The sequence below is a fragment of the Mya arenaria genome, chromosome 3 (genome assembly GCF_026914265.1).
Source record: "Mya arenaria isolate MELC-2E11 chromosome 3, ASM2691426v1".
NCBI classification, from domain to species: domain Eukaryota; kingdom Metazoa; phylum Mollusca; class Bivalvia; order Myida; family Myidae; genus Mya; species Mya arenaria.
Window position 1 is genome coordinate 62729607 of NC_069124.1, and position 23962 is coordinate 62753568.

Below are 23962 nucleotides of genomic sequence, written 5' to 3' on the forward strand. Positions count from 1 at the left end.
TGACCTCAAAATAAGGCTCATTTGCTGGTCATGACAAACTTGAGCAAGTTTCAGGTCCCTGGGCCCCAGTGTTTTCAGTTATTGACTGAAAAATGGTAGCGACATGTGGATAGATGGACGATTACAATTTGCTGTCCTTTTAGGTCATTTAAAGCCATCCTACCATTGCATGAGATTTAAATGTTTCAAATAATACAACATAAGCAACTCTCCTTAGGTTTTTTCCAGCCTTGACATACCAGTACTGCAGATTGCTAGAACATGATCAAGGATGACTTTTTACATGAAAATATAACCTTCTCAGATATTGCATTTTGTAACAAAAAAAATTCCTTAGGAAAGTTGGTTTATACAATTTAAAAGTCTGATATGTTGTTTTAACATTATGGTGTTTTGTTGTTGTTGCTACTTTAGTTGTAGGCACAATAAGGCTGTTTAGAAAAGTAGGGAACAATGGCTTAATGTAAAAGTAGACAATCTGTAACACAGTGAATATCCTACAGTACCTAGGGTCATACTAAACTCCATATCTCTTTCATCTTAATTGGAGACCATCATAAACTCAAATAGAAGGAGGGGTCCACTTCACCGCAGGCTACAAACTGATATTCCTTGGCAATTTTAAACATATGGACTAAAAAATAAGTCATCAGGATTATGTGAACATTGTTTATTTTCCCACTTTTATTATTATTTGTGTACATATTAAATAAATCCATGATATATAAACAAGTAGACAACCCACAGCTGAATCTGACTTCAGATACACATAAACATGTCATACAGAAATTCTTGAATAAGAGTCATCTACACTACACAAACAGAGATGGTCAATGCACAGAAAATGAGTATTGCAGGGTAGTGATGTTTTAGAACTATGTGAATTATGCCTTTAGAATTATACCCTTTAACAATGAAAGGCTAAATTTTACTGAAGTTAAAAAAAATTGGAGCCAGCTCAATTTTATGACCATTTTAGGGACATAAGTAGCTATTCTTATTGAAGTTATATTTTAAGTATCTATCATGTGTTTCCGGTAAGGATAGAAAAATCCGACCCGAGGGCACGTGCGTGCCCGAGGGTCGGATTTTTCGATCCGGAACTGAAAAACATGATTGATATTTTTTCTTGCATACCTAAAATTATGAATTTGTGGAAAAATAACGTAGAAAAAACGAACTTTTGTACAATTACACCAAAAAGCGTGTGCGACGTTGTTTACTGACGTCATAGAGCGCAGTAATTTTAAATAACTAAAAATGGCGTTTTTTACGATGAATTATTTTTGATTTTAATTAAAAGTCTTGCAAACATATATATTTGATTGCGCTTTATTGAAATGGCATACTATATCTTTCATAAACCATACTGAGATAAATGAAATAAGAAGTGGTGCGTTGTTGCGCGTGACTCATCTTACATGGGGTATGTAAGATGGGTTTTTCCAGCACTGGTCACATGACCGGAAACACACGTCCGGTATGCAAGAAATAGTTATTGATCCAGCCAGACATACTAATATTATGCCTTAAAACTGTTTTGAAATAAAGTGATCAAAGGTTCCATGCTGTACAAGCTTGTGGACACAAATGGTCAGAAGAAGAGCAAATGGGAGAGAAAAAGCCTCATTTCCAATCTTTCAAAACAATATTTACCATGGATTTCACATAAGCATTAAATCAATCAATATTTGTGACCCTCAAACACAAATAAAATAATAATTCTTTGAACAACATGAATAAATATATAAAACTATATATGTAACAACCATTTCATGACCACTCTCACATTCACATCTCCAAACATGGAATGTCAAAAGTAAGTTTTATCAAGTGTAATTCTGAAATTAAACAAATACAGTAAAACCAGAGCTTTGCCAGTCTGATTTGTTGTCCGTCTGGAGCACCCATAATTGTTTAAGTGGAGGTCATTATGTCCCCTCATACACTGACCATCGCCAACATTCTTACAAAGTTTTATAGACGCTACACCCAATTGTTCAGAAGTTACTGATTAAATATGTCTTAATTTTTCTAGTAAAGTTAATCGTACATTGACCTCAAAATCAATAGGGGTCATTTACTGACCAGGACTAATATGCATACTTAGGCTGATGACCCTACTCCAAGTTGTTACCAAGTAATTGATCTGAAACATAAGTGTGATGCGGACAGGAATGACGCTGCTGGACAATGTTATTTGTATGCAAGTACATGAGAGCATTAACAATAGAACAAACAAAGTATTAACAGATTAAAGATCTCCCAAAGCATTACACACATCATTACAAGTATTGCTAACACAATTAACAATTTAATATTAAAACAAATTTCTATAAGGGTCTATTATAAGTTTATACATACATGCCACATCTCCAATTATTCATAATTACTTTAAAATATTGCTATTTATTATATAACCTATAAAAAGACAGTTTCTCATCGGTCCTGAGCATGATTGGCAATTACTAATTAAAATATTTCATTTATCATGATTTATGTTTTACACTACCACTATTCATAGTCAATGAGTAATGCCTCATCAATACCCGTTTCATCTGTTACAGAGAACATTACCATGAACGAAGCTAAGACATATCCAGTGCCATCATTTCCAAAATTTTCCAGTATACCATTACTTTCAAAAAAAGTTAATACAGGTAAACGTTAATTAAAGAACTGTCATAAGAAGGCTGTTAAGTCTTAATAAAATAATTATTGTTTTTTTCCTGAGTGGTCATAATGGATATGGATATGAAAATATATAATAAAACAGCTGTTGACTAGGTCTGCGCCTAGCTCAAAGTCAATATCAGATCATGTTTGATGGCTCCCTAGTCAATTATAGTATAACATAACTAATATATTTCAGTCTATTTAAAGAATTTTTGAAATTAAACCCATTGACATAATCTAACCCAAGTGGCAACATTTAAGCATTTTTTTCTAAGAATTGATGCACACCTTGTTTCTGGACTATTTTTCATGGCTTTGTATGGTTGATACAATTCAAAACACACTCATATACACCTGTGAAAGTCTGTTCATGTTAGCAATACACAGTGCCAGCAACTTAAGCTGTATGCACTTGTCAACACAGTTTTAGCAAAATAAAAGCATGATTATACAATGCATATACATGGAGATAATATTCATATTAATATTTTGCGCTGGAAAGCAACATTTGATCAAAAGTTTGGTCATAGAGCAAATAAAACATGAACATATTAACCCTTTCCTTCATAGAGCAGTCATATCAGCCGCCCCTAATTAATCCCCTTGTTATTTTACTGTTTTGGGAGTAAAAAGGCATATCAAGGAGGGAAAGGGTTAAGAACAACAAAAAATGCTTTGGGTAAATTTGCTCAAAAATGCATGAATAACTCAATATAACAATAAAAGTAATGTAAAAACTTAAGTTCTTTCTTGTAAGGAAATATAATCTTCTAACACAATGTAAATAATATACAAAACAAAAACATAACCCTTAAAACAAAAGTCCTGACAAAAACATAATTTGGACATATGATTTAACATACTTCAGCAAATACAAAAGACAATGCAATCATAAAATGTTAAGTGAGCAATACAGTGAATAAACACTGAAAGAAATGTAGGATAACAAGACATAGACAAAATTGCATGATGATTAATATAAATCACAGAATGTGAAGTGTTACAAAATAGTCCCACTGGATTTGCGCATACAGATCAGGAGATCATGCCCTCGTTGTGCTAGTCTGTCCTGCGATTGGCACAATGTCACAAAAACAAGAGTCTTTTATTTATCGGACCAATAGAAAGATTCCATGTCGCACAATTTTACCTCAGAAAAAAATATCATTGCTGGTCTTTGGATAGCAACTACATCAAAAGTGAAAAGGCTGCTGGACTCAGTTTGTTTTCATGGCCATCTTGTCAACGGCGTCATCATCTCTCTGCACATCATCATCCTCCTGAAATGCAGACAAATTGCTCTCTATTATTTGAATCATTTACATTATGCATCTGTATAAATAATATCTTAACCTATACCATTTACATTTTGCATCAGTATGAACAATATCTTAACCTATACCATTTACATTTTGCATCAGTATGAACAATCTCTACCATCTATATCATTTCAATATGCATCAGTGTGAGCAATCTCCACCATCTATATCATTTTCATTATGCATCAGGAATCTCTATTATTTATATAATTTACATTATGCATCAGTATAAACAATCTCTTTATCTATACATGTATATGTGCAAATTATGCATCAGTATAAACAAACTCTTTATCTATACATGTATATGTGCAAATTATGCATCAGTCTGAATTTGAAATTTTTGTTGATGCAAATTTCTAATGTGGACAAAGAACTTCATACTTTATCACTGTTAATAATGAGGCTGAAGTACAGAATTAGCTTTCTCTGCATAAAACAAAAGTTTTGGCTCCCAATGGGATCCCAAGACAATCATATAAGCTCATTTATACACTTGTTTTCCCTGAAAAGTAAAAATGATTTTTTTTTCTACTGACCATTGAAATGTAAAACTACTGACCATTGAAATGTAAAGCTGGTGACCATCGAAATGTTAACTTACTGACCATTGAAATGTATAACTACTGACCATTTAAATGATAATCTACTAACCATTGAAATGTAAAACTACTGACCATTGAATTGTAAAACTACTGACCATTGAACTGACCATTGAAATGTAAAACTACTGACCACAGAAATGTAAAACTACTGACCATTGAATTGTAAAACTACTGACCATTGAAATGTAAAACTACTGACCACAGAAATGTAAAACTACTGACCATTTCGTAAAATTACTGACCATTGAAATGTATACCTACTGACCACAGAAATGTAAAACTACTGACCATTTCGTAAAATTACTGACCATTGAAATGTATACCTACTGACCATTGAAATGTATACCTACTGACCATTGAAATGATAAAATACTGGCCATTGAAATGTAAAACTACTGACCTTTGAAATATAAAACTACTGACCATTGAACTGACCATTGAAATGTAAAACTACTGACCATAGAAATGTAAAACTACTGACCATTGAAATGTAAAACTACTGACCATTGAAATGTAAAACTACTGACTACTGACCATTGAAATGTAAAACTACTGACCTTTGAAATATAAAACTACTGACCATTGAAATGTAAAACTACTGACTCACTGATGATACATGTACATGTAGCATCTTATCATGCACACATTTAAGAGCACACTTCTGAAATAAAATGGAATTATAAACAATACCACACACATGCAAATAACTAATACTAATGGTAAAGTCACAGTTATACTACTTCAGACTCCGGCCCTGGAAGTTGTCTCTCATGAGTATGAATAAAGGGTGACTGTTAATTAAAGACAAGAGTGAAGGTGCTTACACTGCGGAGTATTGTTATACTAAAATAATTAAGCCAAATAATTGGATAGAACTTTCTTTTCAATATTGCTTACCGTAAATGCATACAAGTCATTTGTACTAGACATAAAATAAAAAATAAACTTGTACAACAAATTTGATCATGACTGTTAATGGTTTTTGAATCCATTTCGCAATCAAAAAATGAAATATGTGTTGCCCTATCCTGAACTAGGGCTCGCCTATAGCTAAGGGGTTAATACCACATTTTGAGGTCAAGCCCTAAACACTGCTTATAGCAATTCTTGCTCAATAAAAAAGTATGTTACCAATTTTTAGGTTAAAATCAAACTTCTTGGTTGAGCAATCTGATTAAAATCATATCCGCAATAAATGATCGGCAGAAAATCTGAGGTTGACATACAAAATGTCACCTTCTGACAACCTTTCTGAGTATCAATCAGAGGCATACTTTATAATCGTTGAAAGTGAGCATAGAAGATAATTTATACGATAACAAAGATGTTCATTTAAATGATAGTCATCAAATTTGCCATTGCGACATTGTTCCGGAGTAAGTCAGTTAGTTACGCTACCGACTGCAGAAAAAAATTAATTTAATATAAATTTCATGTCATGATGAGGTTTGATACTCACCATACCCATAATTATGTTTGTTTCCAAAAAAACTTTTATCAGTCAATGATCTAGTGACTATATATAATATAAAACATGCTTCATGCATACACATGTATATTATTAAGTACAATGAAAACCAAGTCCCATACAATGAAGAATAAACACATATATGATTATCTGTGCATGCACTTAAGCAGCATTATGGTATTTATTACTGCTGATATATTTATATCTGATTGCAAGAACTTGTTAATGTCTGGCTATCATGACATGAACATTAACTGCAAGCTTATACATGGCAAAAAAGAGTTCTGCAATGCCAATGCTGGTCCTTTTCTCAGTTGATTAAGAAGCATAACTTTGACATCTATCAAAACCAAGTTGTGGGCCTTCCTACTCAATATGCCTATTGTCACTGTGTATGAAAATACAATTGTGTTCTTCCTTCAACAGATTGCAACTAAAACAGACAGTTAAAACTAGAATGCTGCTATGGTAGCCTATACAACATAGCCTATATATAGCTGCACACTACACACGGATACAGCTAGGGGTCAAGTTTGTGGGGTGTCCACTACAAGTCCTCTACAACATACTTCATAGTTCTCCTCCTCCTGTTCATCATTATTGTCATCATAATAGTCATCGTCATCTCCACCCTGGCTTACAAATTAACAATAAGAAAAGCAGGGTTAGGGTAATGTTCTATTAACCAATATTTTCTTGACTAAGTCCTAACAAATTTATGTGACCAATCTTAAAAATATCTCTATAATTTACATTCTTCACTCGCACATATCTTACCAACAAATTTATAGAAATATTAACATAATTAATTTATTTGCAAATACCTCTTTATTGCAACTAGTTATAGAATAAATGCATAAATAACAAGATTCCAAAACACTTAAGCCAGACCCGATTTCTTTTCTGATCCAGTCCATTCATCCCTTGTAAAATAAATGAAATTAAAGCCGACCCATCAAGAATAAAGACATGCCTTTATATTCATGTAAAATATTCGTCCTTGACGAAAGACATTTGTTTTTATTTGTTTCATTTCGTCAATAGGCCAATTAATTGTAAAGGCCATTTGTAGGTATAGGTTTTATTATCAAACTAAGATATTTTTTTAATATGGCGAAATATATACATGCATTGAATATTTTCGTCCAACAGCCAATTTTACCATATTCTTTATCTTCAATTAGTATTTTAATTTGTTTCATATTTCACTGATCTTACAAAAAAACAAAAAAAACATACCAAACAATTAAGGGGTAAATAATGATATTGCTCACAGCGTAAACACATGAAGCTTTTGATAGCCTTAAACAAATAGGAGAAAGACTTCTTTTATTAAACAATGAAATCTTTGAAGTAGCCAATTTCATAACATAATAAGAGGAGATTATCAACTGCAAAGAAGTTTAACAAAGAAAATATTGGTATTCAACTTAGAAAGCTGAGATTATAGATGGAAGTTTCAAGATTGGTTAACAGGAAATCCTTCTTTCCGTGCAGAATCTCTACTTCCTGATGGAGCTCCCTGAAAACCTGATACCTGGGAATCAATTTCAATGAGCTACAGTCGTGTTCCAAGCTTTCACCAAATTAAAGCTTTAACTTCCTGTTCCAGCATGCAAAATACTTGAAATTAAACACTATACAACCTTGAAATTTTGTTTGCCTCCTTCTGAAATGCCGACCTTTAATGCTGAAAAAGAAAACATTGTCATTAGCTTTGTTATGCATTAACAACTAACCCACCTGTGCATTTCCTTGAAACTTCAAATTGTTATGCAACTCTTTATCATCATCTGCATCTTGATCTTCAGCATCATTGTAATCATTAGCCTGCTTGTCAAAATTAACCTTTCGCTCTGGCTGTTCAGTGATGCCAACATGGCCAGCTGCCTGACCTTCCATGGATGTGAAATCTGGGGAAAAGAAAATATAACATACATTGTAAGGAGTCAAATAACTGGTCCATACAACAACAACAACTTTTATAGCAAAGATAAACCCCAACAGCAAACATGGGCTTCAATCAATAATAACCGCCTGAGAGTATTTAAACAAAAACACATTACAAAAATCAATATAATACTGTAAAATCCTGGCAGGGACAATGAAAGTTAATATGTAACATTCAAGTTTCCATTTAAGTTGAATAGTGTTTACAGGCATTTTGATTGAGATCATTTCACACATGCATTACGCAGCATAACTGAACTAGCATTGCTTAGGCTCCATTATTCTTTTTCAGTATTTGTATCAAAAAGTAATGTAAAATAGGTGGTTCAAGTTTTATATCAAGGGTCCTAGGCAATAGATTATATCTTCAGTAATCAAGCAGTTTCGCAAATGTTAATAATCAAAGAAAATACTAATTTATGTTTTTTAAGAATCAGGGTGTTTTGTCCTCGGGGTATTTCATTCTAAAATATGGTTGACAAAATCAGATTTTTAGTACAAAACTTTAATTTGAATAAATAGATAAAAGACCATTTTAAACATAACTGCATGGGCTATTTTTTACTTCAATTACGTATTTCACCATGTTCATATTAATCAGAAGTAAATTGGGCAATATTTTTTTCTGCTGGTCAACTTTAGTCTTTTATGCCATGCATGTAGTTATATCTTGTTGATGCTAAATGTTACCTACAAATATAACAGGCATTGTCAAAAACATTTTTTTATGGTTTTTGTTCTTGAATTATTCAACTTTCACAAAGACTGCAATGCAATATAAAACATAAATTTCTTTTCATCAATGTAAAATTATTCAACTGACAAAACAAATAATATTCTTAATAACATTAGTATTATTTATTTTAATATTACGGAAGTCCTTTTTCTAAATTATCAATAGCGCAAAAAAGTGTAAAATGCAACGTCTCTTTCAACAAGACTGTGAAAATACAGGTACATTGAACAAAAAATAATAGTTTTATAGAACTGTCAACATGTGTTTCCAAATCAATAACAACTGATGTATGTATACAGATACATCCGTGCTAACATAATTTCTCACTCCTTTCTTATCACAAGAGAACACCTGTTGCACACATTTCTAAATAAATCATGTACATGTATGAACAATATTGGTTTGAACCAGTATAGCCAATATGGAAGAAAGCTACAAATAAACTATATGTATTACAGTGTGTAATATTTACACTACAAGATGTATGTATAATGTGTAAAACAATAGTGATATACAAACATTAGGGCTCTAAAACCTAAATTGTTGACTGATGTGTACAGATCTGAACAAAGTATACCATTCTTCAATGAACCTGAATCCACAGAATACTAAGGGATAACCTGATATCAACCTTTTCAAAAAGAATTGCTGAACTAAATACCTGTCTTAAGTTTTAATAAAATCTATTAAAATCTATTATTATTATTGTCCAATGCTAGATATTTTGTATGACTGATATGTTTGGAACTATAACTATAAATATGACAGCCTATTAAAAAGATGAAGTGAAGCTATTAAACAAAAGACATTATGTCTTTCAACTCCATCCTGGTTGGTAAACTTTTCTAACTAGGCACTATCATTTATTTCTTTTCGGCAAAGCACGTTCGCTGGTGACATCCCTACACACCACATTGGTTAAATGTTGATCAAAACAGTTACCTACATATTATTACATAAATGTCAGTACAGTAACGTTGTATATAAAACACAAACTAATAACAAACAATTACAAAGAAAACCTGAATTGTTGTTTTGAAGTGTAACAATCAATAAATGATATCTCCCCTTAACAGGAAAATGTTTGAAAAAATGTTCTCCAAGAGTGAAAGCAATTTTGCGAAGTTAATGGAAAATACAAGGGGGAATATATATCAAGAACTAGATATTTCACCAACAAACACTTTCATGAAGTTTGGTGGAAATTGGATGAGAAATGTTCAAGTTAGAGAGCGGACAACATTGTGGAGCCGCCCGCCTGCCCGCCGCCCGCCCGCCATGGGTGTTCCCATAATACGGCCATCGTAAGATGGGCGTATAAAAACTTGAGAGATGTGGAGATTACTTTGCAACAATGGGTCCATGCGCTACTAGTGACCTAAACTCCACTTCATTGCATCTATCAGTAATCAGAGTTTCATTCCATTCCATCCAGCAGTAATGTCAGGTACTAACTTTGTTTCAAAGAACAAGGGAAGATAACTTTGCAAATATGAGTTCAAGAGTTATAACACTTGCTCTGTGCACAACTTAACATTTTCAATAATTAAATGTTCAAAATTTCAATCAATTTGAGAAACCTTCAAGATGTAGCCTGGACAAATCTTGCTTTAAAACATAAACAAAGACAGATAACTTTGGAACAAAGTGCCCCAGAGTTTGTTTTTTGCTAGCATAGCGTTACAATGTCATCTATCAATGTGCCAAACTTCATTGAAGTTGCTTCAATTTCTGCTTTGAATGGAAATTGGTTGAAGAAAAGGAATATTAAAAAGAACAATAAGAATTTTTACATAAACAGTGTATCTTCCTTTTAGAAAATGGGAGACATAATTCTACAAGGACGGGTAAGAACTGGACGGATAAGAACAATCTTACATGTACAAGTCCATGAGTGGAATCAAAAAACTTTTCTTACTTTCCGAACGTTGACCAAGGTGATTCCGTATGCTTGCTGTAGTTGTACTGCGATTACCCCCTGTACAATGACCATACAATATTATATAAGCTAGCCACACCAAACATGCAGAAAGCAATCATCAATATACATACATATATACAAACTTTGTTTTCAAGTAATATATCACAATATATAATACAATAAATTATGTGACAAGTTGTTGCTTTGAATCTATTTACAATACTCTTCAAGATGCTTGTTTAGTTACTGATATATTTGTATGAATGATTTTCTCTGTACATGAATTCAATATGAAGTACCGTATATTACTGTGTATAGGAAGCTACATGTAGGATAGCAATAAGGCAGGTAAAAATATTAGAAAAATCTAAAAATATTAATACCACCTATTGGATGCAGCAAAAATATGTCAAAATTGGTAGCCAGCATGTTTGTTTTGAATTATGATTTTTTAATGTGTCATTCAAATGACAAAGGTAATTGTCAACCATGCAATATTAAATATTAAGAATTCTTTCGGATGTTTTTTCGTTAACAATTAGTCGATAACCTTTGAGAATGATACAAATTGTAGAAGTAACACCTTACATTGTACGTAAATGTTCTCAACATGTCAACTTGTTCAGCTAACAATTAGAAACATAAGGCATAATGTGCCATGGCAACAGTTTGTACTGTTTGTATGTAACTCTTGTTAAAGGCAGAGGGCATGCATGCTCATTTATTATTCTTTCATCACAAAATTATACCTTATATTTGTCAGCAGCCTTATACTTATAATAGAATAGGAGGCAAGCATTTTTTTTTTAATCATGGGCATAAAAGTATGTCCTATTCATAGTAATATACAATAAAGCTTCTTTGCTGGGCTACATTGCCAACACCAAGCATACACGAGTTATATGTTATAATTTTTTATTACTAAATAATGATAAAAAGAATTGTATTGAATTGCCAACAAATATCATTGCATTTATTTAAACAAAGCTATTTTTATTCTTTTTTGTTGTGTTTTTGTGATTTTCATTCTAAAAACAGTATAATTTTCCACATAAAAACCAATATATCAAATAACTTGGACATATTTGATTGCCACAAAACAAATAACAGACATTAAATATGAAGCATGAATTTGCATTTTATTATTGACTTTTGTCTATTGACAACTGATAAATTTCGCCCTGAGGAAGGGAAACTGCATTCTTCAAGCTCTATTACTGGTGTGATATTGATCACAATCACAACAAAAAAATGTATTGCCTTATAGGTATAGTTTGTTTGTCTCCAAGCATAATGATTTCGAACATTTTCCACACACATTTTCTGCTACATCCATTAATTTGTCAACTGTTTTCACATGTGATATCTAAATCATACATATATCATGGCCTCCAGAAAAAAAGGAAATCAATTATGATTTTTCAAAAACAGAAATATAAGTTGTCTATTATACCATACACAAGGATTATGAAACACAAAGCAAGACTCTTACCATCATCCTGATGTCCCAAGTCATCTGGCTGTCCATCTTTTTCGTCCTTGTTGTGATCGTTTGGGACAGGCAGCACAGGGATCTCCTCCCCAGGCCTGGCATTTGAGTCTGCTTTTCCTGACTGGTCCAAATTCTCAGTTTGCTGGGCCTTCTCTGCAGCAATTACTGAAACATGCATATGGTATGATATATCATTATTTACTTATCCAGTGTTTTTCCACCATTTTTTGGAAAGGCTTAAAAAAAAACTTATTTTAACTGAACATAGGAAAATATTTCGCAAATATTAATAATGGTACATTGTATAAAAGAATTCTTTGATGAGAAAATTTGTACTCAATTAACTTTCTTGCCAAATCATATTTCGATTATTATGTTTCCCTCAAAAGAGATACTATGGATTTAAAACAAGAGCCGTCATAAGACAAGGGAAAGTTACAGCCCAGACATGACAACCTATACTCTATGTCCTTATATGCAGCACTCCATTGTGAATAAACACTAAGTGTGACCTTGACCTTTGAGGTAGGGACACGGGTCTTGCACGCGACACGTCGTCTTGGTATGTGGTACACATGTGGCAAGTTATTTTAAAATCTGTCCATACAAGAGAAAGTTACAGCCCGGACACGACAACCTATACTCTATGTCCTTATATGCAGCACTCCATTGTGAATAAACACTAAGTGTGACCTTGACCTTTGAGGTAGGGACACGGGTCTTACACGCGACACGTCGTCTTGGTATGTGGAACACATGTGGTAAGTTATTTTAAAATCTGTCCATACAAGGGAAAGTTACAGAGCAGGACGGACGGTGCGATTTTAATATGCCCACCTTCGGGGGCATAATTATTCGATACATAAGGTGACTTTGATGCTGCCCTTCCACAAGCCACCCAAACAAAAACGCAAGTCATTCAAATAACTTGATTTCCCATTATGAAAATGTGGTTAAGTAAATACAAATATGCCTTTCGAAAGAAATAATAATAAAAAAAATAAAAAATTCAAGGGCCATAATTTGTATTTAGGGTTAAAATGGAGTTATGTTCTTGTTGTTAGATGGTCGTAAATTATTTTGAATTTTATTAAGTGCATTGAATGAACGGCATAGAAGTTTTTTTTATTAAAATCCCAACTTGCCCTTAACATTAACTTGCCCTAAAACTTTAACCTAAGTCAATCAGGGGCCATAACTTGTATTAAGGATAATATGGGGTTGTGTGATGGTCCTGAACAACTGTGTGAAGTATTAAGTCAATTGAACAAAGGGTATAGAAGTTATTAATAAATATCCTAACTTGCCCTAAAACTTTAACCTAAGTTCCATAGTCAATCATGGGCCATAATCTGTGTAAAGAATAATATGGAGTTATCTAACCTCATCATGTGATGGCCCTGAACAACTGTGTGAAGTATTAAGTCAATTGAATGAAGGGTATTGGACTTATAGGTGAAAATCCCAACTTGCCCTAAAACTTTAACCGGACGCCGACACCGGGGCGAGTAGTATAGCCCACCTATTCTTCGAATAGTCGAGCTAAAAAATTGGGTGAATAATAAATATGTTTTGGCATAAATCGGTCACATAAAGTTTAACCATACATTCATAAAAGAATATTGAAAGTGGGGATACTTTATCAAGCAAAGTAAACCAATGTACATGTATACACAAAAAAACACTATGAACGTTCAAAAATGGTCCTGGTCTTATTGCAAGTTATTGTATATTTGCTTTTCTTTAAAGTGGATAACAAATGTCATTCAACACACTATGCCTAAATAGCATGAGACATTTCTATTAGATGTTTGTGATGTTTTACGAGTTACCTCCTTGCTGGCCATCCTGGTTGTCATTAATCACTGGTTGCTGGTTTCCCCGGACTATTGGTTGGTTGTTACCCGCGTCTGGTACAGCCGGGTTAATCCCAGCAGCATTATAATTAGCAGGGTTTTGATTGCCTCCCTCTTGGCCCTGCTGGGCACCTGCATTGTAACCCTGCTGGTTAAACTGACCAGCCCCCTCTACACCTTGCACTCCCTGTGGTGCCTTGTAAGCATTCTCAGCTTGTCTACAGAAAAATAACAACGTCATGGTCCATTTAACCTACATCACACATAAATCATGAAAATTAGTAGTCAGAGTGGGAAAATATCAATGATCCAAACAAAAAAGAGAAATGGGATCAAAAATCCTCTAAAAATTAAGAAACAAAAACTGTTAAGTATATAATTCTGTTCATTAATCTATTATGATAAAAACACTACTGAAAGTCGCTGATGTTGAACATTTAAATCAATTTTTTATTAAAAATCCAACACAAGAACAAGATAACATTGTTATGTATTTTAATGAATCAAGTATCATTTCACATTTAGTAGAGTGAAATTCCACTCGAAAAAGAGGAGTTTATGACCTATCCAGTCTTCACAAAAATATATTTAATCTTCTTGCCTTTTCGGTTAAAACCTTTTATTACTTCAATTAAACACAATCCCACACTTTGATATCCAGCGGCCAAAATAAGCAACAGCTAATGCTTTCCAGGCTTGCTCAAATTCTGCATTTTAAACAGCAGGGCTTGTAAAAAAATGTAATGCCAAGCAATAGTATATCAATTCGGGCTTGTTCATCTAAAAAATACAAATTTCGATGACTGGATATCCAGGGGTTTTCTTAAGCGGACGCCCGCTTGCCCGCGCCGGGTTAAAACGCCGCGGGCAAGTGATTTTTCAAAGCAGGGAGCCCGCCGGGCAAGTGAGCTTTCGTAGTGAACGCTTTCCGGTAGTTTTATTTTATTTTTCTTTGGGTTAAAATGTTTCCTAACAAGCATAAGTTAAACCAATTTTGATTGGTTATTGGAGTTTAAAAAGCCAATCAAATGAATCGTAACGTATAGCGTTCGTCAGCCTTGGCAAGATGGCGGACGGAGACGAACTGGCCGAAACTGAACACTTTTTTCTCAATTTTCTCTAAAAGTTAACCAAAACCTAAGCCAAAAACTACCGATAATAAAAAAAAGAAAAAACGAAAAAGATAGTAGAAAGAGAATCTTTCAATCTTTCTGGTTAAACGAATTTAAATGGTTAGAATACGAAAATCATCTCATGAAATGTAAAGTTTGTACGAAATATGATGATGTTGGTTCTTTTGTAACGGGTTCAAACTTCTTTCGAAAACACTCTTTAAAGGCTCATGAAGAATCGCAAGGTCATTGTAAAAATGAAAAGATAGAAAATGCAAAAAATCGACCAGAAGTGACAGTGAGGCTATGGCTGGATGATGCTCGTTTGAAAATAAAATGTAGCAGTTAAGATCTGTTATAAGTTATTCTTTGTGTTTATTAATAAATATCATTGCCTTTAATACAGATTGACTAAAATGGTATACATATAAACATTTACAAAGATCGGCAACCAAATTTCACAGGGGGCAAGTAGATGTTCAAATTGACTTGCCCCCGGGGCAAGTAAAAGTCAAATCATTAGGAAAACCCCTGATATCTATGCATAAAATGAAAAGAAAAAAATAATCACAAGCCATTCACTTGATTCAAACTTAATTGTTTTCTTTAAAGAACTTGGTAAATGCATAAACTGGAGCCACATACTGTTGTTTGAGAGTCTGTATCTCTGCTGTGAGGCTTGAGACATCCCTGCCCTGGTCAAGCATGCTGATGAGGGGCTGGGGACCTGCCACCTGGTACACGTCTTGCAGGGTGTCCCTTCTTTCCTGTGACCGTCCCATCCTCACATAGCTTTCACACTCACTAATGTGCAAAAACACAAAAAGGTCCTAACACATGCCTTGAACAATATCAGTAAAACACCAACAATATTTAGTAGTCTTTGTAAGATTTGTAGCTTAGGTTGAAAATGGTCAAGTTCACAACGACTTCATGCTTAAAATTTATTATCACAACACTTTAATCAATTCTGATCTTATATTCTATTTTACTATATGCTTTCTTTTGATGACCCATTCGGCTAAGCTTGAGTCACGTTGTGCAAAACAGTCAGGGATGTCACTTTTTATTTTTTATTTTGATAACTATTGCACAATTCACTTCTTTTAGAAGTCTTCTTCTTTAAATCGGTTTCAATTTTAGAAATCATGATTGATCAAAATGACATCATAGATGTTTTCAGATCATCCAACATGGTTTTCAGTGGTTGAAATTAGCACAACAAGCCATGCATTGGTATAAACCTTCTGAACTTAGAATTAAGATTTAATATTTTATATAGCAAATTGAGACCAAGCACTAGTACAATAATTTGACCATGATCTTTTCAAGTCTTATTTTGATGACAACATAGACATTTTAATCATGTCTGATTTTTGATCTTTTCACAAAATATCTAGTCTGTTCAGATTCAGAAAAGTAGTTGAAATGAAAAACATATTTAACATTACATGTTCTGTTTTTAAAAACACATTCAGTATCACTTATACTGAAGTCTTAAATGTCTTTATAAGTACAGTTTCACACATCCTGTCATGTCACCATATATTATACAGTCGAACCTCGCTATGTCGCATCGGATAAGTTGACTTTCCGGTTATGTCGACCTTTTTACCGGTCCAGAATTTATTCTTTCTTATTCTATATAAAATAAATCTGTTTGTGTCGATTTTTTTATCTCGACTTTTTCGCTATGTCGACCTCGTTTTTCAGTCCCAGTGGTTGAATTTCACACATTTCCTATGTTCTTTATGTCGAACTGTAGATCGAGACGTAGGTGTGAAAATATTCATGACGGTTTGCGGCATGTCGCAAAATACCGTGCGTGTCAATATAACAAACTGTCATAATTGGGGGATACAAAAATGTAATTGGTAAGTGCGAATAATTAAAGTTGTTTGTTTATGTATTTAATTAAATAGACATTTATTGCTCAAGCTCTTTGGTATTGTATAAAACATGAACATTTTATTGATTAGATATCAATCCCGAATGGGAACAGAAAGAATAACTTCAAAATGTCAAATGTTAGTTCCACTGCTCTGGTCGACTAATTCAGAGAAGGACCCGGTATAAAATCTTACAATGTACAAATGTATGCAATTGTGGTTTAATATGTGTTTTGAGTGATCCATAAACGCAAAAGAAATAAATTTGACACAAATAATTCTTCTTTTGTTTCACTTTATTTTTCAATAATAAGTTTGCTGTTTTCATGACGAAAATATTTAACAAGACCGTTTAATTGTGGATGTAAACATCGGACAATCCAACTCAAACGTGTTGGGATTGGTGATATTTTTTGTAATTCGGATGAGTCGATTTTTCGTTATCTCGACTTCTTTCACTAGGTCCCGAAAGTCGACATAATGAGGTTCGACTGTAATATAATTCAAATAAATAATGACATATTCGACATGTAAACATCAAATATAGATCAAATATAGCCTTCTTACCTTTCTGAGCAGTTCTTTGCAGCATTCTTGACAGTGTCAACTTCCACTACAAGTCAAAATGTATGAGTATGATTATGTCAGAACATTAATAGAAGACTTAATAATAGGATGCCTTAAACAATTAGCTGATTGATTAGAACTTTATGAAAGCTAACAATGTCATTAACAAGATCGTTGTTAGTTTTTAAACTTTGAATATTTGATGACATGCTGATACAGTCTTTGAAACAGGGTTTGAAAATGGCAATCAAAAAATGTTTGCTTCTTCAAATTTTGAGGTTGTCTGAATCTTTGAATGTGTCTTTTAAAGGGTAGCTTAAGTGTACTTGTCTGGTTTTTCCTATTGTGCAATATCACATTTTCCTCCTTTAAAAGTTTCTAAAATGTACACAGCTAAACCTTTGAAACACACAAATTAGCGCAAATGCATGTCCTTTTAAAAAGCAGGGGGCCAATCTAATGTTTGTACAATTGGGCTTCTCGTTAAATTTTACTTGTTTGCTCGTTAACTGTTTGTTTGTTATAGGCATTATTGCCTGAATGCATTAAAAGTTGTTGTTATTTACAGTATTTCCCCAACTATAAGGCGATCCGCTTATAAGACTGAAATCTGGTGTTTTTGTCTAGACTCGTTTATAAGACGGGGTCAATTTTTAAAGCAAATCCAGCACTTGAATTCCTCCAAGCCTGTGGGAATGTTCAAGCTAAACAGTCAATTATCAACTAAATTTTGAAGAAAAACGCCAAATTAATGTCAATGTCAATGTTAATAATAGAACAACGTTATGCGGATAAGGATTGATTTAACCTTTTTCATACAAGCCAATCATATTTGTAGTAAACTGAAATATATTCACTATGACTTGAAGGTTCTCAGACAATGATTATTGATTATCATATTTCCGATCATGGTATGTTCTTACTAGGCTAGTCGCAATTGTGGGAGTAAATGGGGCTATACGGTAAAGGCTGACCTATTCAAATACAAACCACTGACATGCACCTTTGATGTTACACAACTCATGCTGTGACATCACAAATTGTACCGTTTGATGTGCAGCCGACAAACACAACACATTCCATTACATGTGTTAATAAGTCAAATTTTCACAGGTGTTTGTTTGGATTGCAGTTGATGGGAATTACCCAGGTAGGAGAAATAAATAACCATTGATGATTGCAGAGGAATTAATGTATATTAAATGATTAATGAAACGTGTATTGAAGCATGCCAGTAAGTCTGCATGATGTACCCATAGCCTAATCGTAAGGAAAAAGTAAGTTTTATTTCCGACATGTAAAAAATAACACGATGATAAAAATTGATTATTTTTTTCAAAATATTTTTATCATAAAGGCAGTAAAATGTGTCTCCTGTGATAAGCAATATGTTTAGACTGATAACAAGCATTTGCCAATTAGAAGATATCGAGGGTTTATCGTAGCGACACAAAGCAGACGGCCATCTTAATCCGATGGGTGTGATCTTGTCACTTTTAATGGGGTGTCATCAGCAGACAATAAATCAGTCTGTCGAATACCATATACATGTTGAATATTTACTGATTCTGACTCTATTCTTTCTGAATCTCTTATAGACTCTACTATAAGATGGGCCCCCTACTTTGAGGTTAAGAATCGGGACCTAATTTCCCCCGTCTTATAGTCGAGGAATTACGGTAATTGTCTTTGGTTAAATCAATTTTAATATGCTGATATTTTAGAACCAAATGACATTCAAAATTTGCCCCGACAAAATAGTGGTCTTGTGGATTATCTTCCACTTTCTGACATCATAGCCCTACGCTGCCAATGTATACAAGTATTTGCAATGACCGTCTTCTTGAAAAGCAACAATGTTAAAATTGGAGAGCTTATACAATATAAATATTAGTTGTTTTCAAAAATTTGCTAGTGCTTGAAAACATTTTTCATCATTCCTTGCATTTTCCATTGCATCTCCATGATAATAATATACAGGGCATTAAACCTGTAAAGGTCAAGTATTGCAGTAGATCAATAACTTTTAAGTATAACAATAACCAGAATTTGTAGCATTATTTACAATGACATGTGAACCGGCATGCGCTTTTCAACTTCACGCGCGAACGGGAACCGGGGATATGTTTACCTCGTGACTGGTACCCGTCTGCACATAGAGCCAAAAAACGCATGCCGGGTTCAGCCCTTGTGCACACTCAAAAGTACTGGCGAAGATCTGTGAGTCTGTATTTAAACAGTATTCTTGGTAGAGTTTTTAAAGAATATTGCGAACACGCGTCCAGTTTGTGCTCATTGAGCGATTGCACCTTGGAGATAACTTCCTTCTACATGCATGCGACATATACAGTTGTTTTATCAAAAACATCTTTTAGATCTGAGCTTGTTTTCATAAATATGTCTCATCCGAAATCTGCTAACCTTCATAACTTGTGAATGATAAAGATTGTTTGAAATTATAAAATATTTAATATGTAAAAATCAAGACTAAAAGTGGATTATTTGTTTATTATGTGTATCATAGAGTACTAAAAAACATTTTTTATGATTCTCAGTCCAAGAAATCACCCTAGGGACCAATTGCTCGAATCAGGTAGCTTTATTGGCCAAAAATGCAGTCCAACTACCAAGTAACTGTGTGCAGGCATTAGACAGAAATCAACATATTCATGTACAGTATGTCTCATCTTTTGCAATATTTTCAGTTTTTTTTTTTTTACTCATATACTTGCCCATATTTTTTGTCAATATTTTTTTTTATAGGTTATAGAAAAACAATGTGCTAATAACTTGTGGTACTTCTACAATAAAATTTTATGTTATTGCATGACAATGTGCTAAATAAATACAATCTAAGGCTCTTAAAATGCTTCACCCCCTCCGGGCCTATTTTAGCTCCCTTAACCCCCAGCAGAAAAGTGGCGACAACTTCCTAGAACCCTGAGGGAACCCTGCTAACACACTTACCATTCTTTTCTGCAAGTTCATCTGTACATTTTGTTCTAAGCTCTTCCGCAGTTTTCTGTAAAAAAAAAGAAACTCATAAATTTCCAAAATGAATTGTGAGTTTTTGTTAAAACAAAAATGGCCACAACATTTTAATAATTTGACAAGGATTGTCATGCCATTAAATTAATTACGTACACATTTTAGGTTATGTTTTCAAGCAAAAAAAACAACTTAAAATACACAATACAGTAACATTACAATATTCAACAAGTTTTGGCTTAACAAATTGATTTCTTTTCCAATACTTTGGATAAAAGTTATTTACCAGTTCATTCTGTACATCTGTAACCTGTTTTTCTAAATCTTCTACTCGAGATTTAAAGTTTGCAGAGTCTGTTTGACATTTGGCATTTGCTTCCTTATACTTTCTTATATCTTCTTCAAAGTCTTTTACTTTATCTTGAATAGCATCACTGCGCTTTTCAGCAGACACTTTCTTGGCATTTACAAGACGCAACTCGCTTTCCATGAGCATGATTTCACTTGCTTGTTCCCCATTTCGAGCGGATAGAGACCAGTAATTAAAGCCCAATATGACAAGAGCTACAGTTAAACCAATTGCCAAGAACGGCGGTGAACGTCCAGCTGGTCGCATATTTCCTCTCCCGTTGGCAGCCATGGGGAAAATACTTTTTACTCAAGTTTGTAGAGTTGTCAGGCTAGCTGAGTTATCATTTCCGGTTTGCCTACGTTTGAAATCAATTGTTGTACAGATCGCGTGATCGGTTAAATACTACTAAATTATTTTAAATATCTACAGCAGTTACCACTCTTGTTCGTTGATTCGGATGAAGACGTACTTAATTTACAAAAATAACATAAGACATTAAATTAAATGCTTTCATTAAAGAAGACTTACTATTGAACATCAAATACTTACTAATACTTTATATCAGAAGTGGTAGGGCACGAAATGACTATCCAAAGGGTACGAAATGACCATAAATCGGAGTGTACGGAATGGTCAGGGTATGAAATGACTAGTTCCCAATAGTTCTATGATAGTGAGCATTACTATGACATACTGTAGCATACATATAATAAGTATTTTTCTCGACTTAGACCTTTTACAATCGTTATAAGCTAAATTGGTATAATTAACGTTGTTTAGTGGTGTAATAATGATGTTTTATGGTGGAAAACATAACCAGAGGTAAACAAAATGTAAGGCGCCTTATAAAGGCAATCAAGAAATTGAAATCATTTATTTCACAAGGATAAGTGTAACAGATGATCTTTTATATATTTGATAGAAATATTCAACCGTGACACTCTATGAAAACGATTTATTTAGACACTTTGCTAGTAAGTAGCGTTTCAGAATAAACGGGCATATTTTGAATACTAGTTTATGTATTTGATAAAGTGCCAAAACACGAAAATAAATGACGAATTTAAATTCAACTGATCATCCTACTCCCGGGACGATTCGACTAATCACCTCAATTTTATCCGTGCTAACGCAATGTGCCAGTATAAATGTGTCTGTTGTAAAGCATGCCTTAGATGAATGAGAAAGCTGTGAAATATTGTCAATCTATCTATCTTTTCTATCTTCTCAACCCCTACTTAGGACCTGAACATTTGCGCGTCAAGCTGCAAGAATGCATATGAAAGAAACATAACTTTCAAAAACCAAAGTTTTAAATAGGAGGAGCAGATAAGGTTAGAAGTAAAAGAAGTTTGATAACTCCCTATGGTGAGACGTGTTTAATCTGACAGAAAGCCTGATTGAACTGCTCCAGGGAAGGGAAAGCCACTATGTTGGATTTGAGGTTGTTCCAATGAAAAACAGCTCTTGGGAAGAAGGAGAACTTGCATAAGTCGGTGGTGGCAGAAACTTGTCTGTAACTGGAGTTGGATAATGTCAAGATGGTCTTGTCAGTGCGATAAGGTAGCTAGGGACGGGGATGGCTATAAGGTTATGTGTTATTTTTACATATGAGAGAGCCTGTTATCTATTTTTCTATAATCAAGCCTACGTCAATGTACAGACTGCATTATGTCTGTGCCACTTGATTTTTGTCCATTGCAATGTTTGGCCCATCTGGCAGCCCTACGTTGGACGGATTCAAGTCGGTAGATGTGGGTATTAGTGAAAGGACGCCCAACTGTGGAGCGATATTCAAGCGGAGGACGGATGAGAACTTTGTAGACTAAATATTTCAGTGGTTCAGAGTGTATCTTATTGTTCTCTTCAGAAAGCCCAATGTGCTGTTTGCCTTCGTAGAGATGCGATTTATGTGCGTGTCCCACGATAGATCTGAGGACAGGTCAAGCTGTAGATACAGATGCTAGTAGATAATGGTGAACAGTGTACTAAGTTGGAATTGGGTCTTTGGCCCTGGTTATGTGAACGACTTGACATTAAAATGGACAATATGCCATAACCCATTCATGGCTCCAATGTTCAAGTTTATCAAGATCAAACAAAAACACATATTTATTGTGACCAATATATAAAACTGAAAAATGATATTTATCTAACGTACCACGCAATAGGTGAAAACACATGAGGAAAGCAAAACGTACGTTACGAGGGCACACACACTAGTCGAAACTCCTTCAGAAAGTTCTGAAGATTAATAAGAACCAACAATTTATCAATTTGTATTTAACTTTTATTCCAAATAGAGACAATCTAATGACAATTTATTTTTGCGGCCTTTTATTTTTGGAAGGACTATGACCAAATTTACCCTCAATATTTACAACTACATTTGAATTAACATATTTGTTTGAATTTTGACCAAGATACTGAAGATGCTGCCAAACACATTTTAGTATTGTTTCTGTTTTCAGCTGTCACGACAGAAAAATAGCAAGACTTGGCACTTTTAACTTCCCTTTCAACAGTATTTCTATACTTACAATACAGTATAAGATCCTTATGGCTGCTATGTTTTACAAACTTTACAAGTTTAATAAAATTTTAAAAGCGGCACGGAGTTAAACTTTCTTGTGCCAATTTCAGAGACGAAAGCCTAAAAAGTTATCTGTAGCGAAACAAGATATGGTAAAAGATGATTGATCGCGCCTGGAGTCATTACGTGTTAGTGCAATGGTCGATGAACCCACTTACGCGGTCAGATCAATGGTAGTAGCTGAAAAGGGCAATACGGCTTAAGACTGGTGAAATGAATAAAGCTAATCAATGTCCACACTCATTACAGATGCACTCTTACTCCCAAATAAGATTTACCACAATTAATACAATTGTTTTTATATATCAAAAAGGATGAATAAATGTCGAAAACAATGGTTCTTATGAAGGATAACGAGTTAAATTTGAAAGAAAGGTGCGTAATTCTACCTTATGAGACGATAGTAGAATACAGTAAATCTTTTAGCACTCACCAATC

The 23962-nt window shown here is 33.8% G+C and overlaps 1 protein-coding gene across 7 annotated transcripts; it reads right to left on the reverse strand.

Moving 5' to 3' along the window:
- Positions 1-655: 655 nt before the first annotated feature.
- Positions 656-21302, reverse strand: LOC128227342 (Golgi membrane protein 1-like). Of its 7 annotated transcripts, none has more exons than XM_052937772.1 (10): positions 20866-21302; positions 20559-20613; positions 17592-17637; positions 15781-15939; positions 14000-14241; positions 12168-12332; positions 10673-10732; positions 7715-7758; positions 6638-6700; positions 656-3956 (listed from the first exon to the last, which is right to left on the reverse strand). In XM_052937772.1, the coding sequence occupies exons 1-10, from the start codon at positions 21217-21219 to the stop codon at positions 3894-3896; spliced, it is 1251 nt and encodes a 416-aa protein (XP_052793732.1). In that variant the 5' UTR covers positions 21220-21302; the 3' UTR covers positions 656-3893. The 7 variants fall into 7 exon arrangements, with proteins under 7 accessions (XP_052793732.1, XP_052793729.1, XP_052793733.1 ...); XM_052937769.1 differs by lacking the exon at positions 7715-7758 and adding an exon at positions 7812-7981; XM_052937773.1 differs by lacking the exon at positions 10673-10732.
- Positions 21303-23962: the final 2660 nt, after the last annotated feature.

Bases quoted from the DNA above. Each gene is read 5' to 3' on its own strand.
- LOC128227342 (XM_052937769.1), bottom strand. From the start codon at position 21,219: ATGGCTGCCAACGGGAGAGGAAATATGCGACCAGCTGGACGTTCACCG. The intron at 14,242-15,780 runs GTATGTGGCTCC...ATTTTTCTGTAG, and splicing joins ATACAGACTCTCAAACAACA to ACAAGCTGAGAATGCTTACA. The intron at 7,982-10,672 runs GTAAGAAAAGTT...TCTTTTCCCCAG, and splicing joins CCTTGGTCAACGTTCGGAAA to ATTTCACATCCATGGAAGGT.